Source organism: Dama dama, chromosome 10 (assembly GCF_033118175.1).
Source record: "Dama dama isolate Ldn47 chromosome 10, ASM3311817v1, whole genome shotgun sequence".
Lineage (NCBI taxonomy): Eukaryota > Metazoa > Chordata > Mammalia > Artiodactyla > Cervidae > Dama > Dama dama.
In genome coordinates, this window is record NC_083690.1 from 15,765,036 (window position 1) to 15,778,813 (window position 13,778).

At 50.6% G+C, this 13,778-nt stretch overlaps 1 protein-coding gene across 2 annotated transcripts in view; it reads left to right on the top strand.

Moving 5' to 3' along the window:
- The window catches only part of ABCC1 (ATP binding cassette subfamily C member 1 (ABCC1 blood group)), a 148,192-nt gene that overhangs the window by 93,794 nt on the left and 40,620 nt on the right, over positions 1–13,778 (top strand). For both annotated transcript variants that reach the window (XM_061152904.1, XM_061152905.1), the window contains 4 exons: positions 4,472–4,618; positions 6,576–6,663; positions 9,406–9,481; positions 11,990–12,116. In XM_061152904.1, coding sequence (XP_061008887.1) covers positions 4,472–4,618; positions 6,576–6,663; positions 9,406–9,481; positions 11,990–12,116 — 438 coding nt within the window. The remainder of the gene's footprint in view (positions 1–4,471; positions 4,619–6,575; positions 6,664–9,405; positions 9,482–11,989; positions 12,117–13,778) is intronic.

Genomic DNA, 13,778 nt, shown 5'->3' on the forward strand with positions numbered 1-13,778 from the left:
TTTTCCATTAGTTCCCACAGCAAAGCTGTGGGGTTGAGTCTCATTGGTTACAGTTGATTGCGTGCTTGTCCCTGAATCACTGGAGTCAGGGAACAGGGATGCTTGGATTGGCCAGGCCTGGGTCATGTGACTTCTGTCAGAGATTAGGCTGTAATGTAGACCTTTGATCTGTGGCTGAACCTCATGGGCTGAAGTTGGGGGAGGTTCAGCTCCCCAAAGGAAAACTGACGTGTTGTTACAACCAACAAGCGTGGATGCCAACCAGGCAGAAGGAACAGATGTTCTCATGAGGAGACAGCAGGTTTTTAGGGGTTGGGCTGGGGCAGTTGGTTCAGTCATTTGCCCCATTTCTCAGTGTGGAGAGAGGCCCTGTTTTCACCCAGAGAGGTCAGTAGTTCTTCCTTGTTTGTGAAGGATTTTCCAAGTCCTTGACCCTCACCGTTTGTAAGGCTGTAGCAAACCCCAGCTCCCCAGCCACCTCCGCACACTGGCAGATGCGCCTGCTCGAGAGACCCTGGTTTAGTACCTATTTCCCACTTGACTGTGAGTCTCAGGATCTCCAAACCTGCCTTACACAGTGCCTGGCACATGGAGGGTGCCCAGTCAGTAACTGATGGATGAGTAAGTGCCCTCCACTTCTGGAGAAGTGGACGCTGTGGATCTGACAGGGGCCACGCGATGCGCTTCCTGTGCTGCCAGCAGTCACCCCATCACTTGGGCCAGTGGAGCTGGGATATCCTGGTGACATGCCTGGTTTCTTTGTTGTTGAAGAGACACCCCTGGGTGTGTGCTTTCCTGCAAATCCATCTACCCACTCACCCATCCATCTACTTACCCATCCCACCCATCCACTCACCCACCCACAAACATTTTCTGGGTATCTGCCACGATCCAGGTGCTGTCCCAGGCACTGATGATAGAGCAGTGAATACTACAGGCAAAAACCTTCACCCTCGTGGGGTGTTCATTCCTTCATTCTAACTGGGAGAGATGGACAATGCACATAATGAATGCATAAAGAATATATCGTATGCTAAAGTGTCATAAGTGCAATGGGGGAAAAAAAAGGTTCTGGTTAGAGCAAGAGGGAGGGCTTGCAGTTTTTAAACTGGATGATCACGGGACTTCCCTGGCGTTCCGGTGATTAAGACTCCATGCTTCCACTGCATGGGCCATGGGTTCGATCCCTGGTTGGGGAGCTAAGATCCTGCACTCTGCGGCCAAAAAAAAGGGATGATCCGAGACTTCACTGGAAAGGTGATAACCGAGTGTTAACGTGGAGGCAGTCAGGGGCCTGACATTGAGAAGGAAGAGTGAATGCAGAGGCCCTGTGGCAGGACTGTGTCTGCCTCACAGAAGAAGTAACCACGGAGGCCACGGGGCTGGAACAGAGGGAAGGAGTGGGGAGAGTGCTAGGCGAGGAGGGCAGACAAGTTCAGAGCAGGGACATTTACCAGTCGGTTGGATCTTGGGGCCTGAGTCAAGATTGTGGCTTCTATACTGAGTAAAATAGACTGATATTGGAGAGGTGATTTTTTAAAAACTTTTATTTTATTGATATATAATTCACCACATTTATGTGTGCAGTTCAGTGGTGTTTATTGTATTCACAGGGTTGGACAGCCATCCCCACTGCCTAATTCCAGAGCACTTTCATCACCCAAGAAGGAAACCCTGTACTTATGGGAGGCACTCCCCATCCTCCAGCCCAGCGCATCCTCTCGTCTACCTTCTGTCTCTCTCGTTGTTGTTCAGTTGCTCAGTCGTGTCCAGCTGTTTGCGACCCCATGGACTGCAGCAGACCAGGCTGTCTGGTCTGGTGAAGGCTGTCCTTCACCATCTCCCAGAATTTCCTCAAACTCTGTTCATTGAGTCAGTGATGCCATCCAACCATCTCGTCCTCTGTGGTCCCCTTCTCCTCCTGCCTTCAGTCTTTCCTAGCATCAGGGTCTTTTCCAATGAGTTGGCCCTTCGCATCCGATGACCAAAGTATTAGAGCTTCAGCATCAGCATCAGATATTCAGGGTTGATTTTGATTTGCCTATTCTGGATATTTCATTTAAATGGGATCATATATAATGTGTGTGGCCTTCATATCTGTCTCCTTTGATTTAGCATCAGGTTTTCAGGGTTCATCCATGGCGCAGCGGGCGTCAGCACTTCAGTCCTTTTTATGGTTGAATCCTCTTCCTCTGTGTGGATGTGGTGGGGGAGTTTTGAGTGGGGAGACTCTCCAGGTAGGAGGCGAGTGTGGCATCAGAGCCTGGGGGAGGAGAGTCAGCATGTGCAGTCGTCCCAGGGATCGGCTTTTTGAGCACCTAACCTCCCTCTTGGCCATGGATCCTGGAAAATTTCTGTGCCTTCCCTCAGGGTCACCTCCCTTGTTAATGTCAGAACCTGCTCTGCTTTCCAGTGCCCTGTTCTTGGTGGTTTGGTTGCTAAGTTGGGTCCGACTCTTGCGAGTCCGTGGACTGCAGCCTGCCAGGCTCCTCTGACCGTGGAATTCTCCAGGCAAGAATACTGGAGTGGGTTGCCATTTCCTTCTCCAGGGAATCTCCCTGACCTAGGAATCGAACCTAGGTCTTTTGCATTGCAGGCAGATTCTTTACTGACTGGGACCCGGTTAATAGATTCTTTGGAAAAATAGTCCAAGGACTTTGAACTGAGTCCTGAAACAAGAAATAAAACAGCTGCCATCTACTGTATTTTACTGTTCCCCAGGCATAGGGTTAAGCACTCTTCACTAGTGCCTGGTTCCTTGCTGCCAAAAGCCCTGTGCGTGCTTATCCTGATTTCCCATTTCATAGATGCGAAAACAGAGGCTCCCTTGGAGAGGTGAGGTGACCTTACTGGCCAGGGTCACACAGCTGATAAACAGGCAGAGCTTATGGGTTTAATGTTTAAGATGTACGACCTTCTAATAGGTAGCAAAAGAAGTGAGGCAGCTGAGACCCTGAAAATACCCTGAACCTCAGCCACACCAGAATCTTGGCCACACTGGGATCTCTTGATTGCTGGCCATCTGCCCCGAGCTCAAGAATGAGGTCCCAGGCAGTTTATTTTCCCTCAGGGAAAGCCTTTAATGGCTCTTGGAGCCTGGGCTAATGTGGGGGTGGAGACTTGTACCCATCTGCTGGGTCCAAGGTTTTCCAGATTGCCTCAGTAATATGTGCCGGTGACCTCAGGGGGATGTTGTTAGCCTCGCTAGCAACACCTGGTACTGTGCTGGCGCCATCAGGGGTTAGGGCACAGAGAGACACCTGTTGATCTTTTCCCTCCTAAGCCGTGCAGCCCAGCCCTGGATTATTCGGGGTCTTTCCTTTTTCCTGGTGAGGGAGGGCCTACTGTCTCAGACAGCTGAACCCAAATTGCAGTTGCCTGGGAGTTGAAATCCCAAGCCTCCCCACAGGACTTATGGCAAGTCTGATTTTGTAGGGAAGGGAGTAGGCTTCAGAGGACCCTTGGCTGTTTGTTTTTTCTTTTTTTTAAAAAAAGCCTATGTTCCTTTCCTGGGGATACTCTGAGCTGGAAGGAGCTTTCAGCAGTGGCATGAATCCTCCATGTCCGCCCCCATTTCACAGATGAGACAGTGGAGGCTGGTGAGAGGAGGTGATTTGCCTGAGGTCTCAGGGCTCCTGTATGCCCAGGGTCATCCTATGCACTGAGGATACAGCCACATACACAAGTCCCTACCTTTGTGAGGTTTGCATTTCAGTGCAGAAGACAGACACTCAATATCTGTAATCTTACAATGTAAGGTAGTGATAGGTGTTATGAAGAAGAATAGACCAGAATGTAAGGATGATGCTGGAGAAGACTCTTGAGAGTCCCTTGGACAGCAAAGAGATCAAACCTATGCCAGCAAAGAGGTCAATCCTAAGGGAAATCAACCCTGAATACTCATTGGAAGGACTGATGCTGAAGCTCCAGTACTTTGGCCACCTGATGTCAAGAGCCGACTCATTGGAAAAGACTCTGATTCTGGAAAGGGTTGACAGCAGGAGGAGAAGGGGGCAAAAAGGATGAGATCCTTAGGTAGCATCACCGACTCGATGACCGTGAACTTGAGCAAACTCTAGCAGATAGTAAAGGACAGAGGAGCCTAGTGTGCTGCAGTCCACGGGGTCACAAAGTCAGACACAACCTGGCGACTAAACAATAGCAACAAGGATGGCTGTTGTGGGTTGGGCCTCCTGTCAGAACAGGGAGAGACTGGATGGGAAAGTTGTTCTGGGCAGAGGGCACTGGCTCAGAGGTTTGATCTCGCTTGGTGATGTTGAGGGACCCCTTGAATGCCCGTTCAGTGTCCCATGGAGAACGGTGGTGGGAATGGCCGGGACTTTTGGCTCCTAGCCATTGGTCTATCCAGTTCATTCTCTGGGTGTTTAGTGGGTGCCTGCTGTATGCTAGACTTTGCCTGGGCATGTGTCACTGCTTCTGTGACTGAGATGCTGACCTTGTCTGCTTGCAGGTGGCCCTGTCTACGTTTGCCGTCTACGTGACCGTCGATGAGAACAACATCCTGGATGCCCAGAAGGCCTTCGTGTCCTTGGCCTTGTTCAACATCCTCCGCTTCCCCCTGAATATCCTCCCCATGGTCATCAGCAGCATTGTGCAGGTACAGGCGAGACCGGGGGGTTTCAGGGAAGGGACTCTGGGGAAACAAGGCCAAAGGGCACGAAAGTCTCTTGGATGCAGCTGCCTCTGTGTGACTCGCCCCACTGTGCTCAGGGCGGCGGGGGGGGACGGTGATTGAGGCCCAGACCTTTGTAATTTTTTTGGTGCTGCCCTAAAGAGAGACGTTTTTATTTATTGACATGCATGCTCAAGTGTATGTGTGTGTGTGTGTGTGTGCGAGCACGTGCTCAGTCAGTGGTGTCTGACTTTGCGACCCCATGGACTGTAGCCCACCAGGCTCCTCTGTCCATGGGATTCTCCAGGCAAGACTACTGGAGTGGGTTGCCATTTCCTTCTCCAGGGGATCTTCCTGACCCAGGGATCGAGCCTGCATCTCTTGTGTCTCCTGCATTAGCAGGCGGGTTCTCTACCCCTGTTCTTTACCTTCTTTACCTGGGACGCCCCAGGTGTATGAAACAAAAGTTATTGTGGCTAGGCTTTCCTGAGCTCTGCAAGGTTCTTTCTGAAACACTTGCTCCTCTTCTGTTCTAATCGAGTCTGTGCCACCCTGCCCTGTCGTGCTGGGTCCTGTTTCTTACACCTCCGGCTACTTCATGTTGATGTATGACAGAAATCAAACCAATATTGTAATTGAAGCAATTATCTTTCAATTAAGAATACATAATTTTTTTAAAAAATGCAGCCACTAAATTGGTTTTGCAACCCACTCATGGGCTTGGCTCACCATTTGAGAAATTCCAGCTGGACGCCCTAGAAGCCCCCAGCCCGGGCGGTGATTCTAAAGGAGAGGAAGCCACTCAGTCACACTTTTACCATCTGAATCTCCTGCACTTTCCTGCCCACGGCGTTTGTCACACTCTTCTCCCTAATTGTGCACACGCTTCCGTGAAAACTGTATCATTAGCCACATTGACAAATAAGCCTTAAGGTTTCATTATCCAAGCAAGCCCTGGTCAAGGCTTTTAAAAAATAAGCCAGTAAGACCCCTTCTCATTATGACCCATTTCATGTGTACGCAGAAGTGGCGACAACAGTATAAGAATGCCGCGTGCCCATCACCCAGATCCAGCATTTTGCTGTGATTACTTCATCTGATCCTGTCTTCCTCCCTCCCTTCATTCCTTTCTCTCTCTCTCTCTCTCTCTCTCTCTCTCTCTATGCTGAAGAATTTTAAAGCAAATCCCAGATCTCTTGGCATTTCACCCATAAATATTTCAGCATGCATTTCTTCTTACATAAGTAACACCATTATCATACCTAACAAAAGTAACAGTAATCTCTTAAAATAATACTTGTTCCATATTAAAATTTTCTGGATTATCCCTCAGAAATGTCCTTGCCATTGGGCTATTTGAATCAGGACCTTTGCCCCCCCTTTTTTTTTTTATTTGTTTTTGTTGAACATATGTTCAGTACATGCAGCGTGGTGATTTGATACATGGACTTGTGGCACTGCTGTTATGACCATAGCGTCAGCTATACCTCGGTCACCTGTCATGGTTATCATTTGTTTTTTTGTGGTGGGAGCCATTCACTTCTCGTCTCTTAGCAGCTGTGAAGTTTATCCTACAGTATCCTTGGCCACAACCACTGTGTAGTGCATTCAGCCTCCAGGACACCTTTATCTCCGAGTATCTAGTTTGTCTTAAGCAAGACCATTGCCTTTCGTTGTTTCTCGTCTCTTGTCTGCCTGGACGGTCCCCCGCCCTCCTCTGTAATGGCTGTGGGCTTTTTAAAGGAAAACAAACAAGAACCCAGACCCATTTTATTTTTTTCTTCTGAGGCATCCGCTCAGGGTAGGAAATGCAGAAACTTCAGAAATAAGGGAGGATGTGGGCCCCTCCGCACCCAGGGGAAACCACTGTGAGTTAGCCTTGGTCTGTTTTTGCAAAAACGTGTTTAAAAATAACCGCAGCCTGTTGTTGCTCTCCGTGCAGGCAAGCGTCTCCCTGAAGCGCCTGAGGGTCTTCCTGTCGCACGAGGAGCTGGATCCTGACAGCATCCAGCGCCGGCCCATCAAAGACGGTGCGTCCCGGGAGCGTGGATGACCTACAGGCCTTCCCAGGAGGGTGAAAGTGCACCTCTCTCATCTTGCCTTCTGGCAAGAAGCAACCTGGGCGAGGCCCACCCCTCCCCGAGGGCCCCAGCTTCCATTCCATTCTGGGCCAATGAGCAAGCTAAGGAAGTTGGAGACTCACCAAACCCCATCCCTGTAGCTGTGCCGTCTCAGGCAGGTCACTTCACTGCTCTGAGCCTCGCTTTCCCCAACTGGGCAATGGAAAGGACAGTGCCTTTCTTTTGGTTTTTTCTTTAATTGGGTAGATTTGTTATTCTGTAGCTTATTAATTTATCCTTTCCCAGCTGGACCCCTGAGCAGGGATCTCCAGGCACTCAATAAGAAATATTCATAGCACTAGTGGTAGTGACCGCTTCCGTTGTAATGTTGTCCTGTCCTAAGGACGTCACCATACTCACCCGTCCATTGCTCACCGCAGCCACGGAGTGGGCTGTGGAAACCCCCCATCAGCAGATGAGGACGCTCGCCCAGGTAACTTGCACACCAGTAAGAGGTAGTCAGGATTCATACCTGCAGCCCGTCAGCACAATCTGTGTTCTCACCCACAGTTCGGCGTCTCCGCACTGAGATTTACTGAGCACCCACTGTGTGTCAGGCATTGTTCTAAGGACTGTCTGTGTTGCCTCATTTTTCTCCTCATGACAGCCCTGTGAGGTCGAGCCCATTAACAATCCCATTTTACAGATGGGGAAAGTGGGGCACAGAGAAGTTAAGTAACTTGCCTGTGCTTCTCCAGCTAGGAAATGGCCACATGGGGTTTGATCCCACACAGTCTGGCTCCCAAGCCCAGTAGATGTGGTCAGAGGAATGATTGTGTGTATGCATGTGAGCGGTACGTCACGTGTACGCACGTGAGCAGTGTAGCATGTGTATACGTGTGAGCGGAGCAGCAGGCATTCCGATGTCCTCAGTGGCGTGTGGTACACCCAGCACAGCACTTGGCAAAGATCAAGGCAGTCGGTCCTCCCCGTGTCTGTGAGAGGCGGTCGCCATGGGGGGCCGCGTTCCTCAGCCTCAGCACCACCAACATTCGGGTCAGGGTCACTTTGCTGTGGGGACGTCCCGTGCGTTGTATTGAGTTGGCCAGAAAGTCCATTTGAGTTTCTCTGCATAACGTTATAAAAAACCCAAACAAACTTTTTGACCACTGCTATAGGCTGCTTGAGCAGCACCCCTAGGTGCCAGTAACACCCATCCCAGGTTCGACAACTGAAAATGTCTCCAGACATTGTGTCCCTGGGGGATCAAAGTCACCCCTAGTTGAGAACCACCACTTGCTGGAACCTCCCTCCCGATTTCCCTGGCCTGTGGTTGTCCAGATTCTGTTGTGTCGCGGATCGAGTTATTTCCACCCCCCACAGCACACACATATGTGTACACAGACATGTACACACACACACACACACACACATGTTGCAGAATGATGATGTCTACTCCAGGGTTTGGGGTCAACCAAGGAGGTTTTCAAGCTCCCAAAATCAGCTCACAGCAAGAGTCACGTTGGAAAACCCCTGGGCCTGGGTCCAGGCCTCAGTTGAGGCCTCAGCCCTGATTCCCTGCCCTGAAGGCAGCCCCTTAGGCGCTCAGCCTCTGAGATGTTTATCCACACTCTCTGGGTGCCAGATGGGGGCCCCTAGGCAGCTGCTGGCCAAGTCTTGTAGCCTCTAGCTTGACCGACTCTAGTGGCTTTTCTTAAATTCCTTAAATAGCACCTTCCAGCTTCCTCCTTGTTCACTGTTTCAGGGGAGGGATGGGGGCCGGGCAGGTTAAGTTTGGTTAACCAGTAACTTCCTCTCCTCACAGATTTTGTTGCTTTGGTGGGTGGGGCAATTTATTTCTGCTTTTGACAACTTAGAAACACCCCCAATCTTCTCTTTAGAGAAGGTTTCAAGTTGGCTCATCATTTAAGTAAGAAGTCGTTTGTGTAAGTGAGTGGCATGGAGTAAAAAGAGAATAAAAGGAGGGAATGTTGATGCAGGCAGAGGGGCTAGAAACAGGTAGGTCCGCGTTAGGCAAACTTTGTCTGGCATGCCTTCCCCTCCCCTGCCACGATTCCCCATTTCCTGTTCCATCCCCGAGTTTGCACAGTTTACAGACCTTGGTGTTGAGGGGAAGACCGACCTGCCCTGACCTGAGCAGGGTGGCTGGAGGAAGGGAGAAATGGGATGCAGGGAGGTGAGTTAGGAGGCTGCCCCGGAATCCGGCAGTTTCAGGGTGGGGACCCCACTTTGAACATTAAAGGAGGGGCCCTGGAGGTTTAATGAGGGCCATGAGTCAGCTTGAGCTGATCACAGGGGACTGCATGCGGGCGCTGCTGACACCCTATGACCTTAGCTTCTGCTCAACCCACCCCCGCCCCTGTCTGTCCCCTAGAGCTGCCGGAAGCTCCCAGGAATGAGTGTGGGAGGCCCCGGGGGTCCCTGGCTCTCCCAGATTGTGCGGCCTCCTATCTTTCAAAGGCAGAGCCCTCTCGTGGTTTCTTTCGGCCCTCTGGGTGGAGGCCGCCTCTAGAGGTGCTGGTTGAAGTTCTTCAGAAACAGTGACTGATGTGATCAGATAATGCCTCGCATGGGTGTCCAGCCTCTGGAGTTGAACTACCTGATAAGGAAAAACAAAAAGTAAGAGCCTGCTGCTCAAGCGCAGGCCATGGCAGCGCCTGCGCCTAACATGTTATCTCTGGTGCCTTCCAGCTGGAGCCACGAACAGCATCACCGTGAAGAACGCCACGTTCACGTGGGCCAGGAATGACCCCCCGACGCTGCACGGGTAAGTGGGATGTGGAGAGAACCACGCGGCTCTGGGCAAACGCAGGTCCGAATTCCAGCCGTGCGCCAGCTCTGTGACCGTGAATGGGTCACTTTGCCTTTCTAAGCATCAGTTCGGCTCATCTGGCAGGCCCCTTCGCACCTGCTTGAGCTTCGGGGAGGAGCAGATGACCGTGGGCCTGGCTCAGAGGGTTCCCTCAGACTGTGAGTGACTCGAACCTTGCCCATATAGGCTTAGGCAACAAAGGGAAACTTCTGGTTCACATAACTGCCAGGGTTCACTTTCAGGTTTGGTGTGATCCAGGGACTCAGACAGTGCCTCTCCTTCGTGTCCTTGTTCCCCAGCCATCTGTGCTGCTTCCTTGTCAGACGTCCTCTTCCCTCAGGATCCAAATGGCCCCCATCGACTCCAGATGTCCCTCCTATGTCATCAGGAGACCCACTTGCCTCTTATTGGCCCAGGTTGGGTCACGTGTTTCTGCCTGAGCCAATGGCTGTGCCAGAAGAGACGGCGCACACTGATTGGCTGGGTGGGTCGGAAGTTGTGATGGTGGCCGGAAGGCTTGGGTCTGCTGATAACTTGTCTGCTCACATGTGATATCAGGCTGGGTTGTTCTCCATCCTCTCCCCCAGCTGCCTCGTTCACCCTTTCCCACCATTTCCATGTCTGGGACACTGCCCACCCCAGTCCTTGTTTTTCTAAGTCACAGCATCCTGGGAATTGACCTGCTTCCCTGGCTACTTGTCAAATGCCTCTAAGTTCTTTCCAACTGTAGGCCTTGCTCCGGGGCTCTCAGACCTCCTTAAGGAGTCCCCCATCACAGGGCCAGACGGGACATTTTTAGGGGCCAGATTTATCCCCCCATACCCCTAAATAGTTTCCCTCTTACTGAGTAGCCAAATTACTGCTGTATTTTATTTGAGGATGTGGGGAGGGGCAGATCAAACTTTCTGGAGAAACGAGTCTGTGTAACACTGCCCTTGATGGGACTGCATGTTTAGGAAGTTCTTCCTTATGTCTAACTTAACTCACGTCCACTTCAACTTTAGCTTTTCTCTTGTCCTGTTTAATAAGTGAGTAGTCTGTGTCTATGCCTCTGTCCCTCTGTCTGTCCTTCCAGCCTCAAAAACCTTCTTGAACGTCACCTTCCCTAACTCATTGCATATCCACCCCCCAGCCCCCACCTACCCCAGATTTCTCCATCCAAACCTATAAAATGTTCCCATCTTGCCTGGATGATCACAGGAGCTGCCTCACTGGGCTGACTGTTCTATCCTGGCCCCTTCATCCATTCCCCTCCCAGCATAGAACAAAAGAACAATCCTTGTGATCACATAGCAGGTATGAAGAATTGAACAATGGGAGCAAAAGTCATCAGCCTGTCCACCAATATGTTGAAATCATAATAGTAGCGCTTGGAAAATGCAGCCGATGTAGGTGAACCCAAGGAGGCCCTGGACGTGCCTGCCTTCCCCCAGTGGGTGGGATCCCAACCCCACTTTGCTGTCTTCCGTGGAAGGCTAGCCGTGGTCCTATATGGTGTCATAGCCCCTTTTGCCCACAGAGTGTTGAGCCTGTTGTATTGGGTTGGCCTAAACGTGCATCAGGAATTTTCTGTAGCAGTTTATGGAAAACCCCGAACAAACGTTTTGGCCAACCCAATACTTCGATTACTGTTATATCCGCCAAAGGGCGATATCAGTAGAGACGTGTTTTTGAAACTCTGATTCACATGTGTTAGGCCCTCCTCTCTGGCTTCCAGCTGGGAAGCGTGTCCTCTGAGGCCCTCTTGGGTCTGGACGCCACCCACCCACCTCTTCAGGACTGACCTCCCACTCCCTGCCTCATCTTGTGTCATCGACACATCTACTCGTGGTCACATCTGTGATTTCACACCCATGGGCCTTTCCTCAGGCTGTCCCCAGGTGTCTGGGTCATGCTCACCCTTCCTCTAGCTCACCTTTCCTCTAGGTTTTGGGGTGGTCTCTTTGTTGAGCTTCCCCATTAGTTCAGTAGTAAAGAATCCACCTGCAAAGCAGGAGGTGCAGGAGATGTGTATTCGATCCCTGGGTTGGGACGATCCCCTGGAGGTGGGCATGGCAGCTCACTCCAGTATTCTTAACTGGAGAATCCCATGGACAGAGGAGCCTGGTGGGCTACAGTCCATAGGGTCGCAAAGGGTAGGACATGACTGAGCAACTGAGCACACACACCCCCTTCCTTGAGCACCTGCATCACACCCCCAGGTGAAGTGGATCCCTCTCCACTCAAGCCCCCTTCTCCTATCTTGGTTGCTCCTGTGGGGATCTTTCCTAAGATGCAGCTTGGCACAGAAGCCTCTGGGACAGTTCCCTGAACTAATGAGCTAGTTGTAGAAACAGCGGGAGTGATGTCCAGGCCTCAAAGACTCAGGACAACCCTGCCTTCCCTTTCTCCCCACTCAGGGCCCGTTCAGTGTCGGGAAGCCAGGCTCTCCCATCTGAGCCAGGGTGTGTCATGTCGTTTCAGCATCACCTTCTCTGTTCCGGAAGGTTCCCTGGTGGCCGTGGTGGGCCAGGTGGGCTGTGGGAAATCGTCTCTACTCTCAGCGCTCTTGGCCGAGATGGACAAGGTGGAGGGACACGTGACTGTCAAGGTAGGGGGCCTGGGTGGGGGCCAGGGGGAAGGCCAAAGGGCCATCAGGTGTTTTCTTTTATGACCTTTTATGACCTTGTTAAGCAAGTGGGAACTACTTTTGTTCTCCTTTTCTTCTGTGCCCTCCTAGAAGGCAAGATTGTGGTGTCATCTAGTTCCTGCTGTGTCTCAGCACCTAGAATAGTGCCCGGGATGTAGTCAGCACTGGACAAGTATTTAGTAAACACACAAATGCCCCCTGGTCCACCCTCTGCCCTCAACTCCCTCCCCATCTCCACCCTGCAGTGTGCATCCCGGGGCCTCCTTAAGCATGGCTCTTTCAGGCTTGTTCTTTCTCTTTGTGGTTCTCCTTGTATCTCTTTTGGCAAATGTAGCAACACTTAAAATTTTTTATTGATGTCATTGGAATATTTCCTTGGAGAATTCTTTTTAAGGGACTTATTTAAATTCTCAGTGTTTGTTGGATTCTTAATATGGGGCTAAAGGGAGACTGTTTTTACTGCTTTTAAATACACAGTGTTTTGAACTAAGTTGCAGAATGTCTTGGGAGAGAGTTTAAGAGGCTGCCTTAGTGAACAGATGTGTCGCGTCAGAATCAGGAGCCTTGTTTGGCATTTAGCTCTGTCCCCCGCCCCCAAGACCCTTCCCTGGGGTTGGGGATATTTTCTTACAGAGTTTTGTTGATACCAGCATTTCCGGGAGCGTGGTCTGCAGCAAATTCATCTTACTGTTTAGGGAATAAAGAGTCCTGGGCTCAAACAAGCTTGGGAAATAGTACAGATTCTGATTCCTTCCCTGTTGGACACTCTGATAAGTCCTGCAGGGAGGAAAAAAAACCTATTTAACTTTGGTTAATCCTGCGTGTCCCAGACACATTTGCCTGCACCTCTTTGTTGCCTAGACAGCAACTCCTTATGTCTTAAGATTACTGTCTCCTGGAGTCTACTTTTGGGGGATGCTGGTTTCTGCCATAGTTTTCATTTCAGAGCAAAATATTTTCTTTGCTGATGATCATATGACCTTGAGCCTAATGTGTATGAGCGAAGTGTATGATAGTTGGGTCCAGACTAATGAGGGTTTCCCAGATGGCGCTAGTGGTAAAGAACCTGTCTGCCAATGCAGAAGACACATGAGACAGAGGTTCAATCTCTGGGTCAGGAGGATCCCTTGGACCTATTGTTTTAAGAAATGATCTGTCATTACTTTCAAATACATGTTATAAAGTAACGTTCATAGGCAGCATGAGCTAGGTTAATTGGAAGAAGACTTGGGATCATGGTGGGATCCACACTGCCTTCTGTTTGATTAGCCCTGGGTTTCCACAATCGCAGCCCTATTGACATTTCATGCCAGAACATTTCGTGCTGTGGAGGCTGTCCTCTGCACTGTAGGGTGTTTAGCAGCATCCCTGACCTCTGCCCAGGAGATGCCAGAAGCAGCCACAAGTCATAACAACTAAAAGTGTCTCTTGACATTGTCACATGTGTCCCCTGGGGGGCAAAATTACCCCCAGTTGAGAACCACTGAATACAGAGATGACGGACCAAAGAGTGAGGGTGTTTGAATATTTGGTTTGATGAGGTGGTAGATTTATTCGTGACTGGTTATGTTGCCTTGGTAAGGGAAGGGCTTCCCTCGTGGCTCTGATGGTAAAGAATCTACC